Raw genomic sequence first — 21066 nt, forward strand, 5'->3', positions numbered from 1 at the left:
TGGGAGGAAGTTGCCTTGTGTACAATCCAGTAGGTGTATATCCTATATAAGCCTTTCATATCAGCCAATTGACTGAAAAGACCTGCAAGTACTGTACATAGGGTTGGCCAAAAGAGTGTCTCCTTGTTAATGAGCCCAACCATGTTGAGATAGCTGTTATCGGACCAATGCGCAACTGGAGCCTCGGCTCAAGATTTTTCATTTGCGAAAAAGAGAAGGCGAATACTTATCAGATAAAGCAAGCAGAATACATGTACATATAGGATTACTGCTTATATATTTAAGAAAAAAAAAAGGTATGTTCTCCCTCTTAGATCTGAACACAGCCATTCGAAGAAGAAAGTTACAAGTGCTGCCAGTCTCGCCAGCAAGCCGCTCTTTCCACAAACTTCAAAAGTGTTTTTCATCCATAAACTATTTTCCATACCCCAACCATGTTACAACAAGTCGCTAGGGTTTTCAACTGCCCTACCATTCCGTCGAATCTGGTAACGGCTCTTCTATTTCTTGTGCGATTCGTCCTCTTCGTGGTCCAGATTGGGGCGTTACTGGGGATTCCATCTGGTACTGTCTACTTTGCTTGGTTCACACGGGACAGCATCTGGCCAGTCCTCCCCGAGAAGCACATATCGGAAGGGCAAGAGGTCTTTGCTTATCTTGTTTACATCACAGTATTCATGGTCTTCTTTCTCTGGGGAGTCGTGGCATTCCTCAGTGTTCGCATAGTATTGCCTCTCTGGGCTCTCGGTTGTATGTCGGCAGTGATGAGTTGCCTAGTCTTGGCCTTTCTCATTATGACGATACGGACTATGTTTTTGACCTGGAAGTGGTGGATCGAGTTCGAGAAGATACCCAGGCTCACAGTGGTTGCACGCCACTGCCGAGCCATTTCCGTCTTCCTCTTCTTCCTTTTATTTATTGGGTGTGCTTTAAGCCTGGGCTATTGCTTCTACTATTCCATACATGGTACTCCTGACATAGTTGCCAGAGTTATAGAGGATATGCAGGGATTGTTGCACTTCTTGGCCGGGAGGGACAGTAACCCTACTACTAAAGTTGACCTCTAGACTCCGTGTTAGGAGACTCTACAAAACTGGATTTAGCTACATGTCAGCGATACCATGTCAAATAGCTGTTTCTCTTGAGGTTGCTTGAAGCCAATTGTCTCGCAAAATCAGCTCCATTATACTATGACAGAGTATTGAATTTACTTGCCAGGGAACCCTGACTCAACTGTATGTAGCAGTAGATTAACTTTGAGTGCCACGGGTACAATGTAGACCTATTTCATCAAGAGTTGGATGTGATACGCCTTTTTTCGCTTAGCCAACTCAAAAGGAGAGAGACACTAGAACAGGTGTCAACGATAGAAAATAGAACGTTTGTGACAATTGGGCTCTGGCTAGAGCCGCTTCAGAGTGACCATCGAGAGGACGAGAGAGAGAAGAAAAAAAAGACTAATTGACACAGTGTACTGTAGATGGCCGCTAAGGCCTGGGCTCTTCCTTTAGCTATATATTATCAAGCTTCTCGATAGCATTCTGGCAAAATGTGGCTCGGGCGGCATAAGTAAAGAATTGAGAACAGACAGCGACGTAACTCTCTCGACTTTGGCGCTTGAGCCGGAAGTGAAAGGACATGTTACCCTCTTTGTGTAGTGCTTCCCGGTCGATTTCGAACAGCCTGACCCCTGAAACTACACTTGGTCATGGCACTTGATACAGCGTAGGTTGGTCAGGTGAACTGTTGATATCACTGCTGATTCTTTTCGGAAAGCCAGTCACTACAGATGATTTTCATCCGCCTATGTAACCAATGAGCTTCTAGTCAATACCGTGTACGCAGAACGAGAAAATGACTCGTTGGTAGCATAACGTCAGGTAATGTCAAGGTGAAGCTATTGTCAGACATTACGTGTATTCGGTTCATTGATGTGAATTGGTGTATTCATGTTGTGTTCTGTTGAAATCTGCCCCTTCGAGGTTTTACCATTTCCGCTGTAATCTTAAAGTATCCCTGCTTGCACGTGCGGCCCCAGCACCTGTTCAACAGCTATACTATCCCAAGCGGATGAACCTTCTAAAGTTCATGCATTTCTTTACATATAAATATACTCTTATGAAGCATAGAGACGACATACCCTACAAAATTCTTACCCTGCCTATGTCATGTCTGGTCAGACAAGTCGTTGGTGATTCCATCGGATTCAAAGATGTGTTTCAGCGTGTATTTGTCGACTGGATTTTCGATGTGTTAAGTAGGAACTGCGAAATCTCAATGCATTTCACAGGAAGGCGAAATATATCGAAGCGTCCTGGGAGGACCGGGCGGTAAGCTTCAGCCAAGGACTCAGCGAAAAGAAATCTTGAAAGAAATGCCAGGGGAAGCGAGGTCTGATATCAGCCTGGACCTTATGAGTCGGAATTGCAACGAAAATTCAGCCTAGGCGGCGACGTATAATGACCATTGTATATATAGTAGATACTCATCATCAAAGCCTTGAACCGAAAACGAAAGATAGAACGGAAAGATAGGAAATGAGGGCAGGATAACTCGATGTGACTGCAGTACATTCCGAGACTTCATATTTCATCGTAGTTCTCACCCTTCAGAATAGCAACGTTGTTCATATCGGGAGGGGGACTGAACCTAAAACTAAACTATTGTATCAGCTGCAAGTAATTTCACTTCCCGTTCCCCTCCCAATATGAGTAATCTTACTGTTTTTGCGACCGAGAGCAGAAATGAGAGACGGAATTTTGGAAACTGAACCTGAAATGCATTGCATCTTATAACGGCTATCAGGGCGAATACGCCAACTACTCAGCGTGACTTGGTAAGAGATATAAAGCCGAAAGGCATTCACGCTGATCTGGAGTATCCAGAAACAATGAGATATCTGTTACTTTTACTCAATATATCCTCAGTATATGGTCTTTGTGACTGGTATTACGGTCACTGGCAGCCAGAGCCCCATCAGTGTTTCGACCTCGTTGTTCAAGAGCTCGGAGTCAGTTTAGAGCTGATCCAGTACATGAACTTCGATAGGGATCTAAACAACATCTCAGAATTCAATATCTACAATGTTCCTTTGTCTACCAAACCTCTCAAATTCGCGACATGGACAGATGACTGCCCTCCCCGACTAGTAGTGGAGAAGCATCGCACATGTACATCCAGTGATAGCAAAGTAAGTAAGGCGCATCAGAAGACCGCGGATGCCAAAACTGTGCCGTCACCGTCGTCATCTGCAGATGTTACTAAAACCCGTCCGACTGGCTCCATCGCGACTGATATAGCCGAGTCTTCAAAGACATTGGACGATGCTTCCGCTGCTACTTCATCAGGTGTGTGATAAGATGTGATAATGCTGGTCGGTTTCTAATCGTCGCGTTGTAGCTGAAAGGCACGGGGCTTCTCAAAAACAGAAACACAGAACGTCCGATCGGGACCAGAACGAGGCGGACTTGACGTCGCGTCAGACAACACATTCCGATTATCCGACGGCAACAGGGACTGCGAAGGATAGTGAAGTTACAAAAGAGACCACCACGTTAATTTCGACTACGAATGTCAAATCCAAGACAGAGACAAGAGCAGGATCAAACACAGGTTCGTTGTCAAATACAAGAACTACGAAAAAAGACACAAAACCGACGACATCCCAAGGTTCTACTACGATGAAATCTGAAGAGAGGTCAACTACAGCTGTAGAAACGAGTCGACCGAGCAAGACGACGGAAGATGAATCAACAACTACATCGGAAGGAAAGACAAAGCAGGCGGCCACGTCAAATACAGTGAAGGACGGTTCAAGCATGTCCAGGGCTAAAGGAGAAACCGCCACCCGGACTGACACAGCCAAAGTGACTACGTTGACTACCATTAGAACTTCCACCACCAAAACACCGCCCAAAGCAACGACTACGGACGGTTTTCCTGATGCTCGGAATCACAAATGTGGACTTGTAAAGGACTTCCCAGGCCACGCTGAAGTAGCATATGCGGATGTGAAACACACGGCTGGTGCTTGGTGCGATAAAGATAAGGTTCGGGGTGCTATTATGAGTGCCGAAAGCAAAAAGCTTAAAGCGGTAATGAAAGGGTCCCGGGGAGTGCTTTACGAGTACAGCGTTCGATGGATGGAGAATTGCCGTTGGACTGACCAGAGAGTCTATTTTCCGCTGAACCATGACAAGAAAACGACTTGCGTTAAACTTATGACGGAGTTTGCGTGGGAAAAGTGTAGGTCGTCTGTTTCCTTCTCCATTTATTTTTTGTTATTATTGGCACTGCACAAGACACTCGGTCGCACCCTTATTCTATCTAGCCTACACCCTACCTTAGGGCCGCAACAGTGTACTAATCCGGACTTTATGTAGGCACTGGCAATGAAGGAGTGGGGGGCACAGCTCAAGCAGGCTGTCTACTATACGAGCTACGAGCTAGCGGTGGGGCTAGTCAAGGGATTGTCTATGATGATGAGACCGTAATTGAAGAATAAATGGAGAGCCCCTAAAGCAAAAGGGGAAGGCGGCAGTGAGCTTAAGGTGAAGGACGAAATTGATATTGAAGAATATACCAAATTATATCACTCTTGCGCTTCGGTTAGGAATCTACATGAAATCTTAGGTAAGGTTTCCCTCCCAACAGAAGTAATCGTACTATTTTTGCAGGCGGGAACAGGAATTACAGATAGAACTTTAGCAGCTGAACCTGAAATGCACTGTAAACCTACTAGTTACATATAAATAGTAACTATCGTTTTAATTTAAAGATTTAATTCTATCTTTGTTGAGAAATTCCAGATGTAACTCATTTTATACGTGTTATTAATCATCATCCTTAATTCTTTTTCTATGAAACCTGACCTTCTTCTTCATTCGATTATAGTGTATTTCAGGCTCCGTTTAATCGCTATTCTTACCTGCACAAATAGCAACACCACTCGTATCGGGAGGGAGCCTGAACCTGAAATTTCCTGTATAGTATCATTGATGAATGCTAGCGGCCGTGAATTAAAGTGCCGGGATACGACTTGCATGTACCTCAAGGTAGATCACCAGTCAGACATATAGGGATGCCGGCGGATATTTGAAAGGAATAATATGCAGCCAACGTATGTTCAACAATACTACAATATTGATCCTAGAGTAATTGGATGGGGTATATAAAGCCTAGTAAATCAATGTAAGTCATGTAGCATCTGCTATTAAAATAACTTTTCTTCAAAATGAAGTTGGAGTTACTGATCTCAGCCTACATGATTGTCGTTCCGACTCTTGCTTTCCCAGCCTTCCGGGAGGGCGGACACCTTGTGACAGATGCAGAAGTTGCCAACATCCGGCGAGACACGAGAGAGAACACAAAAAGTGATATGAAAAGCCTCTTTGATCTTATTTCTTGTTTTCCCCATGGCTGTAAGAAGTCTGAATAGCGGGTTATATTTGAAGGGTACAAAATTGCAGTATTGGATAGGAGGCTTTGTGTGATTCTTGTGCGACGGATGTTATATAGCCAGGCCTAATACAGATGATGAGACCGTTCCGGCTTTCCAAGTGAGAAATTAGTCCGTGCTGAGGTTATGTTGATAGCTTTAAAAATACGTAAACTGAGCAAAGGCCAGGTGTCACGTCTCTCAAGTGGTCAAACAATGCTTGCTAGGCTTATGGATGAAAGGAATCTCATTGATAATCGGTGAGCTAAGTTCTATCTGGGTGCTAAGTGAATGTGTTACAGGGAGAGCCGAAAGGAGTGTCTGCTTTCCTCTGCTTCGATAGAATTGTTGTAGACCTTGGGCGCCGCCAGCACCCATCGTAAAGTAGTAGTCCTGTCTGGAATGGGTCCGTATAATTCACCTTCACCAGCGAAGCGTGGACACTCCTTTCGATCATCCCTGTAATGTAGACTCGCAGCTCACGCGGAAGCCGTCAGTCGTAAGTCGCGAGCCTCATCGCCGTTGCATTCCAAGCACTACCAGGGGGCAGGAAAAGGGAAAAGAGAAGTAAAAGGCAAGAAACATATCTCACAACCACTAGTTTACGTCATCCGACTGATAACAAGTGTTTCCTTGTTTTCAGCATGCGCTGATCTATCCATTGTCCACCCTCCGGTGCTATGTAAAACTAAAAAATGAGAGACTTATGGGAAACCTTCTGCTTTCTTGAAGTGGGCAGTGAGCTGCACAGCTTACGTCTCCTCCGTCTCACTTTCCTTTTAGGATTACCCATCAAGGGTTCCTCCACCCTCTCACAAGCCGACAAGAGAACCTCTCTCCCATCCATTCAACGCTGCCTCTTGGGAACTGGTATCACCTCGAGATAATATGTTACTTCACGAAGCACTGCTGTTCTCCGACCTCCCCGGCTCAGCGGGGCTCCAAGAAGTTGCGGCACCTTACGCTCTTCTATCTTCGCTTTACTTTAATACACACTAAAATAATAAATTCTCCCACGCTTTTCGGAAAACCAAAGGTGCAAAGTGTAATAAACTGTAACTATCCATAGTCAAATCCTAGTTTTGCCTAAAACTACTTTCTCCAATCTGCTAGTAGGTCTCGGCCAATGTAGAACTGGGCATCGAATCAATCTGAAAATCCACTTATATGTCATTGTACGGTGAAAAGTCTGGAGGATTTCTGCTGTAAGTCACATTGGCCATCGCGTCTAAAGCTGCGCCGTAACTTTCTATCTGTATATTGCTAGAAAGCTCTCTGGTTTGTCGAATCTCATCCTCGGCAATACCAAGATCGTCCTGTGGAATCCATGTAATCGGCTCACGGCGGCGCAGTGCACCATGCTGAAAGGAGGCTTGATCAAGTGATTCTGGCTGAACAAATGAGTCGCTATGCAAAGCGCTCATCATTGTTTGTGCGTGTTCACGCTGAGAACCACGAACCTTTGTCGGAGCAAAGTCGCCACCTGAGGTAGGTAATGATGATGCATCTTCAGAATCATGAAGCCGCAGCAGCATTGTCGGCAAAACGTTCGACAATGCGGTGAAGCTTTTATTGAGGGTCATCTGAAAAATCATAGTGAACACCAATAATGCCAACATGATCACACCCTGAGGGACGCAGCTTGCTCTTCCATTCGCATCGCGCGTGGTGAAAAACAAGCCAGATACACATAGCTCCATAGTATATAGACCAGTGAACGTCTGGTTAATCGCCCTAGGATATAGCTTGCCGCCAGTATCAAAGTCGAACTTGCTCACGTAGAGCGCTGTATACTTCTGGGCTATCCAGAAGAGTCCAAATGTTAAGATAGCAAATATTGAGATCAAGGGAGAGATAGTGCAGTAAATAAGCGAAATGCAGGCAAAGTTAGTGTATACGGGGAAGAGAGCCCCGTATTTGGCTGGGCTCAGCCGCGTATTGCGAGACCATTTCTGACGTGCGGTCGCGTCAAAGACCGGGGACAACAAGTACCATTCAGCGAGCGTCGCTACTTGAAGCAACGTGGCGGAGCTGGTTGAAAGAGCCTGGAGGAGCATGTACGAGTAGAAATAATTAGCTGCTTTAGGTAAGTTCCGTGCCAGCATATCCAAGATATTCGCCACTCTTTCTAACGACTTGACATTAGAAGCAAACTGGCTGACGGAGGCGGTGAAGAAGGAGGCAATAGAAACGACGAGAAAGACTTGGATGAAGAGGAAAATGAAATAGTATTTTTGGATAAACTGGGTTTTCTGTGAGTGTGTCTGAACGCCTTTCAGCATTGCCAAGCAATCGAGAAATATGGGAAGCAGGAAGAGCATTGTTGCTAGCATAGCCGCGGGAAGCAGACCAGCGATCGCTTGGATGAAGCGTCGAAGGAGGTAGAGTTGTCGAATGAAAGCCAGCCAATCATATGTATCGATAAGGCTATCAACCTGGCTAAGTGCCCCTGACCAAGACACTGGGACGGACCAGAGCGATATCATTAATGCCAAAATTCCCGTAGCGGCTATAGCCCGGACCCAGCTTTCGCGGTAGCCAATCCCTATATTTTCCCAAATGACGTCTTTTGGCGATGTCTCAATTATTGAGGTTGTCATGTACCCGGGTCGGCAGTAGACCGCGCTCTGACAGGACATGTAAGCCGCTGTTTGCTCGTTGAACTGAACAAATGCTGAATCTAGCAGTGGGAAGCCTTCGGAGTGTCGCCTGTCCTCAGCAATCTCGCCATTTAGGCGACAAAGCTCTTTCCTACACCACTCAATTGTGTCGACCGACTTGGACAGCAACGGAAGCCCCGGCAACCAACGTTGGCCAAACAGTGGTAGCCTGAAGGTCGGACGACTTCTGGCCCGCAAAAAGTCTTTCCACAAGCCTCGCTTCCAGTTCGTCAGGCAATCATCATTGTATGCACTACGGTACCGGAAGCTATTTCGACGGCTACCGCGTAATCGGCCCGCGGAGAGATTCGCATGTCGAGCGGTCTCAGGAGTTGAGTGCCTTGGTGGTGATTCCCATAAACGCCACCAGCTTCCTGCGCCTGGACTGTAGTCTCGATCGAAATCATGCAGTAAAACCGCTTTGGGGAGCGTGGCAATCGGATGTTTGGCCACCGTAACTGGCTTCTCGGGCCCATGACTTTCTGTATACTCTGGAATTTCGGCGAGTGACGGAAGGGGTACGAAGCCATTTGTCGTCATAGCTCTCTTCTTGACCTGGTTTCCAGCTTTTACTGCCGTTTGCAGCACAACTCCCCTCCCTTGGCGAGCGGGTGACCTTGCTTCGGGCACTGACGGTGCGGTTCCGAGATCTGTCGACCTCTGTACCGCTAGGTCATCAATACGCAAGGTTAGCGCAGTTCTACGATGATCAAATGGGCTGGATTTTGGATCCTGTCGGCCGCAATCTGGAAGCCATGGACTTTCGAACGCGTGCCGAGACGCTGACCTTGCCAGAACATTGCATCCTCCAGCGGTGGGTCGGCTATCAGTAATCTGACGAAACGTGGGATGCGCACTTCGCGTAAGCTTTGTTCTTCCTGCCTCCTCGGTCCTCTTCATTTCCATCCGTTTGGCAGCTTGGATGAGTGCAGTTTCCGCCGCTTCGAGCTTCTGATGGATTGCATCGCGAAGCGTGATCTTGGCCATAACGGGCGACAAGTCTCTGTTCAACCATACACGCTTGACCCCACCAGGGAAAACGGAAAACACATCGCTCAGAAGTTCCTCACTTAACCATTCCTGTGGTATTGAACGCACTAAGACCGTGGACGCCGCCACCTCTGATTGATGTGACTTGGTGGTAAGGAATTGCTGTCTCATCGTGACGTATACCCTCATTTCCATCGAGAAAACAAATAAGACCCAGAGAACGCAAAGCACCGAAACAATCAGATGCGCCCAGTACCGGTTGGTATCGTGGCTGTCTACATTTCCCCACGCAAAGGTATCAAGACCGGTGACCTGACCGGTAGCGCCCTGATTGGCATTGAATTCACGCCCCCTTCCTCCGATGTAATTGAGCGGTACCAGCACGGATATCGTGACACAGGCGATAGGGACAAAAATGGCCAATAGGACTTTCAGATATCTAAGAAAGAAATAGGCGTCAAGACCACACTTCTTTATGAAATCTCGGTCATCATTGCGACATAATTCTCTTATCAGATGGCGGAAAGCCTTTGGTGGCGGCAGCGTCCTTTCGCTTGTTGGAGTTAGGTAGGTTTTCGGTTTACTGCTTGGTTAGCATAGACCGACTCATGCCAAATCTGTAAATAGAAAGATAAAGCAGAAAAAGAAAATAAAAGAAAAAAGAAGAGATTAAAAAACAGAGACATACAATATTCGATCGAGATGGTTGCGGAGCGACAAGAAGAGGATGAGCTGTAGGAAGAAAAACACTGATCCACTGCCCAAGGCTGTAAGAAAGCTAACTAGCCCAATCCCGGCGTCCCCTTGTGCTCCGCCTGGCTGTTTGGAAGTTCCAGATTGAGACATATGGCAACGAATGAATTGATGTAGGAAGAAAAAAAGTTTCGATCACGCAGTATTCCCAGGTATATATAATGTGAGCGCGGCGAGAGACACGAACAAAAAAGTAAATACAAGGGATCCTCCTTGATCATAATACGCGTAGTGTAGAATAAAAGATCAACTTGAAGATTATAGTTTCTGTGAGAGTCGATATGTATATGTATAGATTAATTCAACCACACATATAATTGCGCCTCTTGTAGTAATGTCTTGAATCTATGAGCTGCTAAGAAAATACGTACTCCCGCCTGGTTCGTTACATTCGCTTTGCAAATTTCAAAGATCTTTATTTAGGCTGATAGGGAAGCTTTCTATACTGTTCTATCTTCGTTAACGATGAAAATAGGTAGTTATTTCGTTAGAGAAGTCTGCCATTTCTAGCTCTGTCTCCCAAGTAGGGAATGTAAATTCCTTCCACTTAACTGCAAAGAAGCATTGCCCATCCTTCATCTCATAGTGCCCCAGGATATCCTCTATCTCTAGATTTGGGTCTCCATCATACAAGAGCGATGGTCGGGAAGTGTAATGTAGCATGCGAAGATCAACTCCATCTTCAAACGCCCATAGTAGAGATTCAATATGCAGCCAATCCCAAGAATTCTTGTCCTGTGTTTCAGCAAGAATGCCATATAAGATACGACCTCCGACTTGAGTCAATACAAGGATCTTTTTTATGATGACATTGGCTGACCACGGGGTCTGTATGAGCCGCCCGCGGCCGGGACACTCGAGACGGGCTAGGTTTAGCATTGCTTATGCACGAGTATCTACAATTTATAGGCACATAGAAGGGTTGGCACTACTCCTATACAATGGTTATGAAAACGGAAAGATCTCGGGGGGGTAGCGGTATGTGAGGATGGAAATCTATCTCTATGTCAGGGGTTAGGATGATCGCAATTAGGTAAAGAGTGAAAGAAAAACAAGATAATAGTTAATAGCAAACGTGAAGGGAAAGAAGGAACTTTATACCACTGATTTAAAGTTGAATTGCTAATAAATTGTTGCACGTTTTATCACTGGAAATCTCGGGTTTAGTTTCCCTCCCGATATAAGTAATCCTACCATTCTTGCAGGCGAGAACAGCAATTAGAGACGAAACTTTTAGCAGCTGAACCTGAAATGTACTGTATGTATTATTATTGTTGTTATTATTGTCTCTCTAGCAGCGAGGTACATTTCACTTTTCTTGTTCCTTTTCCACCCACTGAGAACATAGCCTGCCCGCATCTTGTGAGTAATCGAACTTAGGATGGATGGTAGGTCAACTAAATGCAGTTATCTAGTCTAATTAGTCGAGATGGGTCTTCGAACTCCAGCCAGCCTAGACTTCTCATAACCATACAGCTTCCCAGTGCTTCGACCATCCCCGCCTGCCTGAAGTCTATTTTGTTTCCAATACAGGAAACACTCACGTCCCTTCCAACAGCGAACCCATCATAGGAAATGGTGGGCTTCCGATATGTGTTTGAACGGCGCATCAGACCTCTCGACATTGAGACCGCTAGCAGAAATGATACGATAACAGCTGTGGCATTTGACAATATCTGCTGTCAGGGTGCTCAGCGCGCGTGTAAATACTTCAAATCTATTCTGACATTTGAGATCATGATGCCTACCGTGCTTTGATATTCTCCCTCCCACTTATAGCCCTCCTTTGAGATGGCTATGTTTCGTACTTTGCTGAGATGATCCTTAGCCTACCAGATGAACTTATCTCTCTTATTGCGGGTTTGTGCTCACTCAGTGGTCAAGCATCCCTCTCGCGCTGCTGCCGCCACCTCCATCATATTTCCAACCATATACTCTATCAGAATGACGTGAAGAACCACGAGTCATCCTCCGTCTTCCACGCGATTGCTTGGTGCACCAATCAAGATGTCGCCTTGCGGACACTATCGGCCGCACACAGGAGCGGCGCCAAATTCAACATATGTCGCGATGCAAGGAATTTCCACCCTGGCAATCTCCAAGCGAAGGAACAGTTCCAGTGTTCCCCAATCCATCTCGCTGCTAGGCGAGGGCTGGATAATATCATTACCTTTTTGATCCAGCATGGTGTATCACCAGACGGACCGCCCAATACCAGGAAGCCGCCGCTTGCTGAAGCAATTTTTTTCAAGAATGAATCTACCGCAATAGTATTGTTGCGTTCAGGGGCTTCAATACGTCAACACCTTCTCCAGTTTGACGCAGTGAGCGATGCTGTAAGGCACGGGCTCTCGAATCTCTTGGGACTCATGATTGAAATGTTTCAACTTGACGTCGACGCTGACCTTGGCTACGGCTGCTCGATGCTCATGGTGGCAATAAATCATGGAAAGAAATCAACCGTTCAACAACTTTTAGACATGGGAGCTAATTCCAGGCCTACTCTCCATCAATTAAGCCGCAATCATCAGTTCATCGCCTTGTCGTGGACCCTTGGAGTAGGATGCGACTGGCTGGCGCAGAATTTGGATTTTGGTGACATTTTTGATCTCATCACATACATACTCTCTCAGAGGCCTTGGCTAGCGCAGAGGAATCAAAAGGTAGAAGTTTTGGGTAGGCTGCTTGACATCCTCCGCCGCCTCAAGTATGCCTCATGCCCAGATTCCGCGCTCTCCATTGAGGAACTGAATTGCTTTCTGGACGCTCTTCTCGAACGAGCATTATCGCTTGAAATGGCCGATGCCGGCCTTGCGTCATTACTTTTACGGCATGGTGCTAGAATACAAGCAGGAGTATTTTTCAAGCTGCTTGAGATCCTTACGTCCAAGACTTTCTTGGAAGACAGCGTCCGATCACTCTATCGCTATCCAAAACTGTTGCAGAGTTTTGATTTCGTCTATACGTATTGCCTTAGCACGCCCCCACCGCGGCCGTCATTCATGATGAGATATTTTCTGAAGGCGACGCCAGTGGAGGCAGTACGTCTTGTATATAACCTCAAGCGGCACAACTTACCACTTACTGCAAAAGGTGTCAAGAATGTCCAAGGTCTTATGGCACAAGGATCGTGACACTTTGGTGATTCCTCTCCACCTCCAGCATGCGACCGTATATCGCAGAGTATGCCTCGCAACATAGGTTATGAATATTCAAGTACAAAGGATGGTCAAGAGAAAATACGGATCAACGATTGGGTGGTATGCGTAATCTGGCTGCTTTATAGCGGATATCCCTTTATTATAGCATTCATTAACTTGTGATATGAAGTGGCTTTGAGAGTGGATGTAGACAAACACCCCCCCCCCTGAAACAACACGAGCTATAGGATTAGAAAAATTGGAATAAAGTAAAAGCCATTGTACGAGAGTGCAGCCGTTCTTTAGGTTCGCACTTGCTACTCTTCAACCTTAGTATCTCGCTTGAGCTGCACAGCATGGTCTGTCATCGGTAATGTTTTGAGAGCTTTAATTGCCTATTTACCATTAGTCTTCGAATACTCAAGAATGCAAAAGATCATGCATAAATAATATTCGTCTTGGTTGAATATTGGTACTTACATCTTCGAGTTATGGCACGCGGTTCGCGCCCGCTCTCAGCCAGCTTCATCTCTACATAACGGTGCCAAAGTCACACTCCAGGCAGCATATAGGATCAAATGCCCATTCAATAGCCCATGATAATTGCCTAGTCTCTATTGCAATACTATAGGACACATATTATGCCCTTGAGCTCCCTTGCTTTGTGACCCTACCATCAGTATGCTTTATACTCTTCCCACTCTCGTGGCACCAAGATATTGAGGTCGCTCCGAATGCATCGGGGAAAGGCACCGTATACTTCGGTTTGCCATGCCATCCAAAGTACGCACAATTTTTTTCAGTATACGTATTATATATTGCTCTTTGGCTGCTCATTACCTCTCACCTGATACGATCTAGTTGTTGCGAAGGACCATAGTATTGAAATTCAGGTGCCAGCCACGGCTCTCTGCATAGTTTTCTCAACGCCAAATGCGTAGCTCTGCACCGTCTGAATTGCTGCTTATAGGTCAACCAAAAGAAGCAACATGATGGCTGGAAACTGGGTATAGCCATGAAACTCAGGGTTGTGGGGGTGTATACGAATTATGTTTCAGTTGGACCGAACTCAAAATAAAAAAATGATCGGGTTGGCCACATGCTCAGGCTAAACGTGTGTCCAATTTTACCGCCATGGCACCATGAATCTCATAGAAAAAACACGGCCATAGGCTCCTGTGATCGAATGTAAGGTCATATGCTAAAATGCAGCAAATACTGTGACAGTATGGAAATACGCAGTTTCATGGTGAGAAAACTGCATACTCTCGAGTAACTAAAGTGCTACAATGACTCCTAGAAATCAATTCCAGCTCGATACAGAATGAAAATTAAAGTTTTCTGATGTGCGCAATGTAGGAATCGTATTCTTCGCTTGACATAGGTATAACTAATTACATGCCTATTTTCCTCTCAATCCTGACAAGAGACCGATTTAGTTCTTCATCATCCTGCTGTTGAATCAAAATAATAAGCGGTAGATCAAGGAGACCATGACTTAAAACAGCGCAGTCTATAAAATCTTAGATTTTCTCCGCGTCGGGTTATTTTCCACTCACTCTAATAATGGGTGAAATATACTCTCTCCAAGGCGGTGGCTATGGAAGCAGCCATGAAGTCCCTTCGCCTTTTGCTTCTAGCTCTGCCTTACCGACAAGGACGAGAAGATCCTGGTGCATGGATGTCGAAAGTCCGCCACAAGAACATATAACACGGTTGAACTGTCAAATAGAAAAGCCGACGGCTCTATCGATCTCTAACAAAACAGAGGAAATCACCAGTCTTCAACTCCAGGTCAGCCAATTAATGGATGTTGTTCATCACATGCAGGGGGTACAAGGAGTACAAAATGAGACGATAGGGAAGTTACTAGCGCAGCTGAAGAGGCTTGTGGGGAACCGTGGGGACTGAGTTTAAACGAATCTTTTTCTTCCACAGACCCGTCAGTAGATCTTGCGACGGTAACATCCCTGAAGAGTCAAATGCGGCGCGAACATAGGGTTGGATGCTAGAGCTACCAAATAGCTTTCGGGCATGAAGAAATATCCTGCGTGAGTATCTATAAGCAAAGGGCTAGTGTGAAATAGATTCACGTTTAGCAGTGCAAGCCTGTAGAGAATTCACAGCAATCCAAGTACACTTGTTAGACATTCAAAGGTTTTCATCAGGCGTTGACCTTGGCTTTCTTTCCTAAAAGGATATTTTATCTCAGACGTAATCAAAATTGCAAATAAGGTAGTTTTAAGTACTCATCACTACACAAACAAGAAGGGAAGAAAAGCATTCTACAGCAAGGGGCGGGCCCGCAGTCAGCAGTATGCCATTGTAATTTTTGTTGAAAGTGATCCAGAAGGGCCTACATAGATGCAGCAGGCTCCTCACTTACTGATGGCGCTACTGTAGTCCCTGTCCTGCTCGCTCACTAACAGCATCCAGATCAGTGTCAAAAGAATATGAATGAATGTAGACTCTATCCAGGACCGGACAAGGGACAATTATCAGGCAAGTTATCTTCCAGAATACTGAATTATTCATAGGTGAATAGTAACACCGGCACCCCATTCTAGACCGTCGAGATAGAAAGGGGTTGTTACTACTGAGCAATTGTACTGAGATTGCAGGGTTCATGTCAGACTCTGGCTGTGCGCGGGTCGAGCGCCATTGTAATAGCAAACTGTTGACGGTAAACCCACACCACACTGTGCTGTATACCTACTTAAACTACCGCAGAGTATTTTATTAATGTGGAAATACGGTAACATCTACTTTATTCGCATACTCTGTCTTAACTTGTTCTGCCAATTCGCTCATTTTGCTCATCGTATGAAAACAACTGAACAAGTGATCTTCGCTTTGCTTTGCTTTCTCGGCTTGCAATTCGAAACGTCGTCCTAATGCCTCGTATTCGGCCTGAATTGTTTTCAGTTCAAGAAGAAGTTGCTCTTTGCAGGTTCTTTCTATAATCAGATCTTCTTCTAATTGCAACACATCTCGTCTATCATTAGAAATGGAGGCTTCGGCTCCCGGTACGGTCGATAACTTAGAAGCTGGATTGCATATCTCGGCCGTGGCATCTCCTTCCTCGCGTGTCTTAGGGTACAGAGGCACCGATAACTGTAAGAATCTGGAGCGCGGTATTGCAAAAAAGGTTTTTCCAACCTTGTTATGAAGCTCTTTGTATGATGATATACTTTGTTGGCCCAAGTTTCTCGTAAACAGGTGTGAATCACCTGGCGTGTAAGCCCATGTGTAGAAATCGGTCATTTTAGGAATCAACCGAACGCGCAGGGGGTCTATCACTTGCCCTGTTTGGCGTTCTTGATCAGGTCAGACGATGTGGCTTTTTCCTGACGGTGAGACTTACTAATATGGACTGCTAACTGGTTTCTGCATCTCTTTGCTAGGGCTTTCTTGATATCTTGATAATGACGATATTCCAGGTTTCTATCCTGAGTCGAGCTAGCACAGAGGTCCTCCATGGTCTGGACCAGGCAAAGAAAATGAAAACAAGTCAGCTGGCAATTCCTGCAAGAATTAACCCCGCAATGATATACGGTAACTGAGAGTAAGAAGGGAAGAAAAGTAAAAGCATCGATCGTTCAGAAATGACCTCTGGGCTTTAAAAGTGTTTTTAAATTTAAAGACGAGAATATAAATACTACAGTACATTTTGGGATTAATTGTTTTAGTTTTACCCTTCTAAAATGAAGAGGCAAGACGCAGTACAACACGCATCTACGGCTTACGCCATTCAGCTCGACTAGACTTACGTTAGAAGCTTTGTCCGAGATTGTACATATAAAATAACAGTATTTCCATTTCATAAGACATCCCTGTAAGCAGGACTCAGATCTCCGATCTCGCGTGTGACTATTAACTGGACGTAGTCGACAGGTACTAAGGAAGACGAGCCTAGAACGAGAACTCTTGCGTTGCGGATTTGAGCGGGTCAGTAGTTATACAAGGAGTTTACCGCCCCTCAGAGACCGCGTAGGGACAGACATGCTAAAGCCGCAAGGATAGCTTCCCACCCTGGTGTGTTGAGGCGTAGTTTAGGCAAGGTTGGGAGAGCTTATTGCTATTCTAGAATCCGTTCCCCTGTCAAATCATTACGACATCAACACGGATCCTCGCAGAGGACCCGCAGTTGCCCCATGATAAACTATAAAATAATGACTCCTGCACATACATCAAATCTATCGGCCTCAATCAACGCAATTCTCCCTTCATGGCGTCGACATTTGAGTCTCCCGTGGGTATTGACCCAAAGAAGACATCTTTAAACTCTTTATCACCCACACCCGAAATGTTGCAATATGACGCTCCTTTACAAGATATGCAACTGGACGACGCCCAAACAGTCCTTTTATCTCTAAGTGGCTACGAAGACGCCAATGGCTTTTGGTACTGCCATAACTGTCCCATTTCGCACTTGGACGAGGCGCAATATACCGCTCCAGTCGATCGTGACGAGTTGAATACCTTCGACCCTCTCACAGATATGTTGGGGTCTAAACTATGTGATTTGGATTCGTTTGAGGAAAAAGCAAGTCCCTCAGATGGTATATCCACACTATGCCAATTCCAGGGAAACGATAGCGTGCTTGAAGCACATACCCCAGAGATCGTTATTGTACAACAGGGAGACGCATGTTATGATATTGGACTTATTCAAGAAAATAAATTCAAAGGAAATCTTGGAGAGATCGCCGATGATATTGGAATCGATCCAGCAGCCCTGCACTATAACTGGGAAGAATGCAACTAGATAGGGCTAGAAAAAGATGGAATAAGGACAAGAAAATAGAAACAGATCGGGGAGGAGGGAGAAAAACAAGAACACGAAAAATATTAACTATAATACTAAATCGGCCTTAATAAGTTGTAATATTGAACTTTTATCATTGATTTGTATAACACTCCTTCCTTAGTTATAAAGAATTCAAAATGCATCCGAATACCTAAGATCACAAACAGCGGTTGTCCTTAGAATACACGAAGAAACGTACTGCTCGGTATGCCAAGGCTGCCAGAAATGGAAGGTCAAGAGGATCGGCCTACAAAATGGCCATTGGAAATCTTTCGTGATTATCTGGTTCACGAGAATCCTATCTATGTCGATGGCCCGGGCGATTGGCTAAACATCATTGATAAACTATTGGCACTCGTCAAAGAAGACCTTGGCTTTGATGGAACGGCCTATCAGCTACTGGAAGAAGCACGCAGGATTTTCTACATAGAAAATCACTTCATCATTTCCTTCAACAACCTCGGACTTTTCCTTGATGATGCCCTCGGCACCTGGGCTTGTGACATGGATCCCGTCGAGACTTTGGTGCAGAGGCTTACAATCCGAATCCCGAGAGATCAACTTTGCGGAGCAGATATGCGGGATCACTTGACTACTGTTGCACATTTCGCTCATTGGCCACAGTTGAAGGAGATTTGCTTGGCCTTTGCGGACGATACGCAAGCTCTGGCGCTCACGCATCAGAAATTGTCCAAACATTCAGAGATATCAAAGTAGACAGTACGTGTAGCCATCTTCATCTTGGCGCGGTACCAATAGCTATTGCAAGACTGCTTTTGCCTATGCGCAGGTCTACTATACTGTATCACAAAATCATGTTTTTGTCCCGGTGAGGGCAACGTCGGCAATCACTGCCAACCACAAGGGCCCCCCTGGCTAGATGGCCATATCAGAATTAGAAATACACTATATTTTCTAAATGTTGAACAGCTTTCTTGAGCTATAAGATCCTTCATCAAACACACATGCTGCAATACTAGCAAGGAGCTTGGTGTAATCCATGCCTCTTTCTATTAAGCCCTGGACTACCTCCTTAACATAACTTTTAACAAATGTTACTAAATTTTGGCATAGCTCCCAATGGCAGATTGCTTTAAGCTCGTACCTGGCGATCCCAGAGTCGCAACTTCCACGAGTACAGTAGGTGGTAAATCATACAGCTATGTGAGAGCGATGCCTACGTCTGACCCTGCTCAGACCATCTTCCTCCTACACGGGTTTCTTGACCTATCCTTCGGGTGGAGGTATCAGATTCCTTATTTCGTTTCCATGGGCTACCAAGTGGTTGCGCTAGACCTGCTAGGTTGCGGTGGGAGTGACAAGCCAGATAACCTAAGGAATTATACCTTCAAAAAGCGTCGCCAACGACATCAAAGCTTTGGCGAAAAGCCTAGTTGGCGAGAAGCGGATTATTCTTGGCGGCCACGGCCTCGGGGGTGCTATAGTGTGGCGAACAGCTATGTGGCACCCTGACTTGGTGCTGGGAATCTTCAGCATATCTGCTCCATTTATTCCTCCGTTCACTGCGTTCCTCACGCCCGATGATCCCGTTCTCGAGTTCGGCCCTAGGCCACTTACTGTTCAGAATGATTCAGGGAAGGTCCACTGATGGGAAGGGGTTGAACTATGTGGCAAAATCAGTACTACTTGCGGATTTCGACTTCTCTTCAGGCACTTGGCAAAACACAGGCACTCTGGCACAATATCTCGACGAGAATATCTAGTCTACGCTCGTCAATATCTCTCTCAAGGTAAATCCGGAGTGGAAGCGGCTCTCAACTGGTTTCATTTCCGAACACGCGCCTACAACCAAGATGAAGAGCTGGGGTTCTCGCGAAAGCCGATTTCCTTCACAATGCCAGCCCTTTATATTTCCGCTACCCAGGGAAGCAAGGTCACCGTGGACATGATACAAGGGATGTCGCGATATTTCGAAGCTCTACAGTGCAGGGCCATATCCGGCTCTCACTGGTGTATATGGGAGGCGGGCATTGATGTCAATAAGCAAGTAGGAGATTGGATAGCATCGCTCTCAGAACCTAGTGGCCAATTGCAAAATTAATGTTACATAATTCTGACATGGCAAAGCTTTCGGTCTCAAACCTCAGCGGTAAAGTGTGTTTCTTAGGTCCATGCTTAGGCGTCAGGGTAGCATTAGAACAGAAGATCAAGTCCTTCTTTTTTTGTCTCTTCACTCTTTTTACAAGGTCGTCATCTAACGCCACCTACAAAGCATCTGTTATACACCAAGAGTTAGCGAAATCCAGGGTTCAAATCCACGACACTCCACGACACATTTGTGAATATGGCGTGGATATGGATGCTGACTAATAATTTCGATGTGGAATGGGTGGAAATGGATCCATTATGGAAATGGATCCATATTGTGGAATTCGTGGAATGGAAACCTACTTCGTCCAACAATGGTAATTAATGGGTCCCGCCCGCCCTCGGTGACGTCAATGTTTTTGTCATTGGTCCATTAAAATCCGCCGTTGCTTGACGCAAAGGCAACACACCCACCGACGTTCCTGTTTCTTGTTATGCTGGATATTCGTAGCCGAACCGATATACCTATAGACGCGCCTTGCCGTCTCTCTCCGTCAAGATCCAGCTTTTGTAGAGCTGAAAGAGCCGTTGATTGTCCTCTTCTGTTCGTTCTGGAACGGATGTGGTTGACTTGGTAGGATGGGGAGTGGCCATTTCGATTTGGGGTAGTAACGCGAGTAACAGTGAAGCCCCCAGAATGGACTCATTGTGTACGGAGGAAAATGGGGTGGCAAATCGATGTTGTGTTGTTGTGGGTGATAGAAAGTACTTAGGATATGCGGGATTTCACAAGGAAATCAAGGTATTTTCGAACCCCACCTAAAATATTCCACGATTTCCACATGTGGAACATGTGGAAGGGGCTTCGTGGCGTGGATATGGAAATGCTGAAGCCCACGTGGAATGGAATGGAATGGATATGGATCCACATTATGGATCCATATGTGGATTTCGTGGTATGGATTTGAACCCTGGCGAAATCATTGCCCCTCCCCCTTTTTTCGTTTAGACTTCATTATAGATAATGCTCTTTCAAAAGAGTCTTCTTCTTCTTCGTATACAGTTCGTTTCGTTTCACTCTTGCTCGTCTTTACGTTAAGAGTAGTGACCCGCAACTGTAAATAACACATTCATCCCCCATCGCTTGGATACGTCGTCCCTCTGGCAGCCATAATCATTACTACCGGGGCTAAGTAATTAACCGTTAAATAAGCGAGTCTCTAGATC

At 45.5% G+C, this 21066-nt stretch overlaps 7 protein-coding genes across 8 annotated transcripts; 5 read left to right on the forward strand and 2 right to left on the reverse strand.

Annotated features, from left to right (window-relative positions):
- Positions 1-288: 288 nt before the first annotated feature.
- Positions 289-1396, forward strand: FOXG_20928 (uncharacterized protein). Its single transcript, XM_018401254.1, has one exon. It carries the CDS (start codon positions 435-437, stop codon positions 1065-1067), a length of 633 nt encoding a protein of 210 aa, XP_018251845.1. The 5' UTR covers positions 289-434; the 3' UTR covers positions 1068-1396.
- A 1380-nt stretch (positions 1397-2776) lies between these two features.
- FOXG_12485 (uncharacterized protein) lies at positions 2777-4740 on the forward strand (the record flags this gene model as incomplete). Of its 2 annotated transcripts, XM_018392280.1 has the most annotated exons (4): positions 2891-3347; positions 3400-3612; positions 3670-4245; positions 4383-4740. In XM_018392280.1, the coding sequence occupies 4 exons, from the start codon at positions 2891-2893 to the stop codon at positions 4502-4504; spliced, it is 1368 nt and encodes a 455-aa protein (XP_018251847.1). In that variant the 3' UTR covers positions 4505-4740. The 2 variants fall into 2 exon arrangements, with proteins under 2 accessions (XP_018251846.1, XP_018251847.1); XM_018392279.1 differs by having other exon boundaries at positions 2777-3347; positions 3400-4245.
- Positions 4741-6600: 1860 nt separating this feature from the next.
- On the reverse strand, positions 6601-9933 carry FOXG_20929 (uncharacterized protein; the record flags this gene model as incomplete). Its single annotated transcript, XM_018401255.1, has 2 exons — positions 6601-9670; positions 9776-9933. The coding sequence occupies 2 exons, from the start codon at positions 9931-9933 to the stop codon at positions 6601-6603; spliced, it is 3228 nt and encodes a 1075-aa protein (XP_018251848.1).
- A 304-nt stretch (positions 9934-10237) lies between these two features.
- FOXG_20930 (uncharacterized protein) lies at positions 10238-11007 on the reverse strand. The gene has a single exon (XM_018401256.1). The coding sequence runs from the start codon at positions 10717-10719 to the stop codon at positions 10300-10302; it is 420 nt and encodes a 139-aa protein (XP_018251849.1). The 5' UTR covers positions 10720-11007; the 3' UTR covers positions 10238-10299.
- A 3406-nt stretch (positions 11008-14413) lies between these two features.
- On the forward strand, positions 14414-15251 carry FOXG_20931 (uncharacterized protein). Its single transcript, XM_018401257.1, has one exon. It carries the CDS (start codon positions 14547-14549, stop codon positions 14889-14891), a length of 345 nt encoding a protein of 114 aa, XP_018251850.1. The 5' UTR covers positions 14414-14546; the 3' UTR covers positions 14892-15251.
- Positions 15252-17208: 1957 nt separating this feature from the next.
- FOXG_12486 (uncharacterized protein) lies at positions 17209-18121 on the forward strand (the record flags this gene model as incomplete). Its single annotated transcript, XM_018392281.1, has 2 exons — positions 17209-17542; positions 17958-18121. 2 exons carry the CDS (start codon positions 17209-17211, stop codon positions 18119-18121), a joined length of 498 nt encoding a protein of 165 aa, XP_018251851.1.
- Positions 18122-19249: 1128 nt separating this feature from the next.
- FOXG_12487 (uncharacterized protein) lies at positions 19250-19399 on the forward strand (the record flags this gene model as incomplete). The annotated part of the gene is made up of 1 exon (XM_018392282.1): positions 19250-19399. The coding sequence occupies one exon, from the start codon at positions 19250-19252 to the stop codon at positions 19397-19399; it is 150 nt and encodes a 49-aa protein (XP_018251852.1).
- Positions 19400-21066: the final 1667 nt, after the last annotated feature.

Source organism: Fusarium oxysporum, chromosome 3 (genome assembly GCF_000149955.1).
Source record: "Fusarium oxysporum f. sp. lycopersici 4287 chromosome 3, whole genome shotgun sequence".
Classification (NCBI taxonomy): domain Eukaryota; kingdom Fungi; phylum Ascomycota; class Sordariomycetes; order Hypocreales; family Nectriaceae; genus Fusarium; species Fusarium oxysporum.

Coding starts and splice junctions, on each gene's coding strand:
- FOXG_20931 (XM_018401257.1), top strand. CDS start 14,547: ATGGGTGAAATATACTCTCTCCAAGGCGGTGGCTATGGAAGCAGCCAT.
- FOXG_20928 (XM_018401254.1), top strand. CDS start 435: ATGTTACAACAAGTCGCTAGGGTTTTCAACTGCCCTACCATTCCGTCG.
- FOXG_20930 (XM_018401256.1), bottom strand. CDS start 10,719: ATGCTAAACCTAGCCCGTCTCGAGTGTCCCGGCCGCGGGCGGCTCATA.